The sequence below is a fragment of the Lottia gigantea genome (genome assembly GCF_000327385.1).
Source record: "Lottia gigantea unplaced genomic scaffold LOTGIsca_184, whole genome shotgun sequence".
In the NCBI taxonomy this organism is placed as follows: domain Eukaryota; kingdom Metazoa; phylum Mollusca; class Gastropoda; family Lottiidae; genus Lottia; species Lottia gigantea.
Window position 1 is genome coordinate 12,185 of NW_008708335.1, and position 2,380 is coordinate 14,564.

A 2,380-nucleotide genomic window follows, 5' to 3' on the forward strand; every position below is an offset into this window, starting at 1 on the left:
GCCCACCCCACCCAAGCTACAACCAACCCCGGCTACACCCCACCCCATCCCAGCTACACCCCACCCCACCCCTAGCTACAACCCACCCCACCTCGGCTACACCCCACCCCAACCCAGCTACACCCCACCCCACCCCTAGCTATACCCCACCCCTAGCTACACCCCACCCCACCTCAGCTACACCCAACCCCTAGCTACACCCCACCCCACCTCAGCTACACCCCTACCCACCCCTAGCTACACCCCACCCCTAGCTACACCCCACCCCAGCTACACCTCCCCTAGCTACACCCCATCCCTAGCTACACCCCACCCCACCTCAGCTACACCCCACCCCAGCTACACCTCACCCCAGCTTGAACTTCTTCCTGAACATCTAAAGTAATTGATTTTCATGTTATATAGCATCCTGATTATAATCCTGAGCTAGTGGCCACACCCAATGATATAGCCGTACTAAAACTAGCAACAGATGCTAATACTGATATACCACAGATTGGGACCATACCATTAGCTGATGTTGAAGACGATTTCACTGGAGAGGAGTGTACTATTAGTGGCTGGGGAAGAACTGGAGGTTAGTTCAAACTTCACTGTAGTGAGGAAGCATTAGCATCCAACAATTTTACTAATAGAAAACTGACCGACAGGAACCTATTTAGGTCAGAAAGAGAAGGCGGACCTGAACACAACCCAATCAATAGTCGAGATCAGGAACCCCGGCTGTATCTCATATCATTTTAGTCAAATGACAATCGTGATGCACAACCATTATTACAACATTTTAGGAGCAATAAAGTCCATATCACGTGGACTATCTTAGACTAACACATCTAACAGCTTAAAACCCACAAGAGATGTATTGCTATGGTAGATATACTTAATAAATCATTCTTTTCTCTTATACCCCCTTCACATACACGATTTACACGAGTACTTACGATTCGCTAACTCATAGTAAACCACAAGCATCATACGAGTTATTACGATGTATTTACCACAAGATCCGAATGTTGTCACCGATAACTACGAACAACTAACATGCATGTCATGAATACTTATTGTATTCTTAAAAATCATGTATGTGAAGGGTATCAATCTTCTCTCCTGAAGAGTCGACATGGCCCAATCTATCACCACCTAGTCCATATCACATACATTCCACTATTTTAATCCAAATCTATTTTCCTCACTTCTCAGGAGACCAACCAATTTCCAATGAACTGATGTTTGTCGACATGCAGCAGATCTCGAACGCCTTATGTGCATGGATCTGGGGTGCTTTGAATATCTTTGATGAGATGATTTGTATTTATGATCCGCCCAAGTCATCGTGTAATGTAAGTACTTTCATCTACAGACACCTTGTTGTACTACAGACACCTTGTTGTACTACAGACACCTTGTTGTACTACAAACACCTTGTTGTACTACAGACACCTTTTTGTACTACAGACACTTGTTGTACTACAGACACCTTGTTGTACTACAGACACCTTGTTGTACTACAGACACCTTGTTGTACTACAGACACCTTGTTGTACTACAGACACCTTGTTGTACTACAAACACCTTGTTGTACTACCATACTGTTGTTTTGTTGTAGGTTAATATGTTGATGGAGATGGAGCTGATGTTGTTGTGTAATATTTTAATGCCTTTGATGTTGTTACCGCTGTTGCTTAACATTTTGATGTTGTTGATGTTACATGTTGATGCCGTCAATTTTGTTGTTGTAGTTGTTGTTGAATCCGCTATTGTTGTTGTAGTTGTTGTTGAATCCGCTATTGTTGTTTAACTTGATAGTGCTGTTGCTTTTGTTGTATATCAAAGTATTGTTGCTTTTTGTAACGTGATGATGTATATAAACATCTGTTTCTAGGGAGATAGTGGTGGACCAATGGTATGTTCTGGTAAATTAGCGGGTGTGACGTCATGGGGTCAAGTAGGCTGCCCCGGAAGTACTCCCAGTGTGTATACTCGAGTATCATCATTTATAGAATGGATAAAAGAACAATAAACTGTTTTAAAACTGAAATGATTTGTTATACTATATAGCCTACTACTAACACCTCGAGTTTTAAAACTGAAATGATTTGTTATACTATATAGCCTACTACTAACACCTCGAGTTTTAAAACTGAAATGATTTGTTATACTATATAGCCTACTACTAACACCTCGAGTTTTAAAACTGAAATGATTTGTTATACTATATAGCCTACTACTAACACCTCGAGTTTTAAAACTGAAATGATTTGTTATACTATATAGCCTACTACTAACACCTCGAGTTTTAAAACTGAAATGATTTGTTATACTATATAGCCTACTACTAACACCTCGAGTTTCAAAACTGAAATGATTTGTTATACTATAT

At 40.9% G+C, this 2,380-nt stretch overlaps 1 protein-coding gene across 1 annotated transcript in view; it reads left to right on the forward strand.

Annotated features, from left to right (window-relative positions):
- Positions 1 to 2,038, forward strand: part of LOTGIDRAFT_226539 (hypothetical protein) — a 3,989-nt gene extending 1,951 nt beyond the window's left edge. Inside the window, exons 3-5 of the mRNA XM_009052485.1 lie at positions 405 to 577; positions 1,201 to 1,340; positions 1,883 to 2,038. Coding sequence (XP_009050733.1) covers positions 405 to 577; positions 1,201 to 1,340; positions 1,883 to 2,020 — 451 coding nt within the window. The 3' untranslated portion in view covers positions 2,021 to 2,038. The remainder of the gene's footprint in view (positions 1 to 404; positions 578 to 1,200; positions 1,341 to 1,882) is intronic.
- The last annotated feature ends 342 nt before the right edge of the window (positions 2,039 to 2,380 follow it).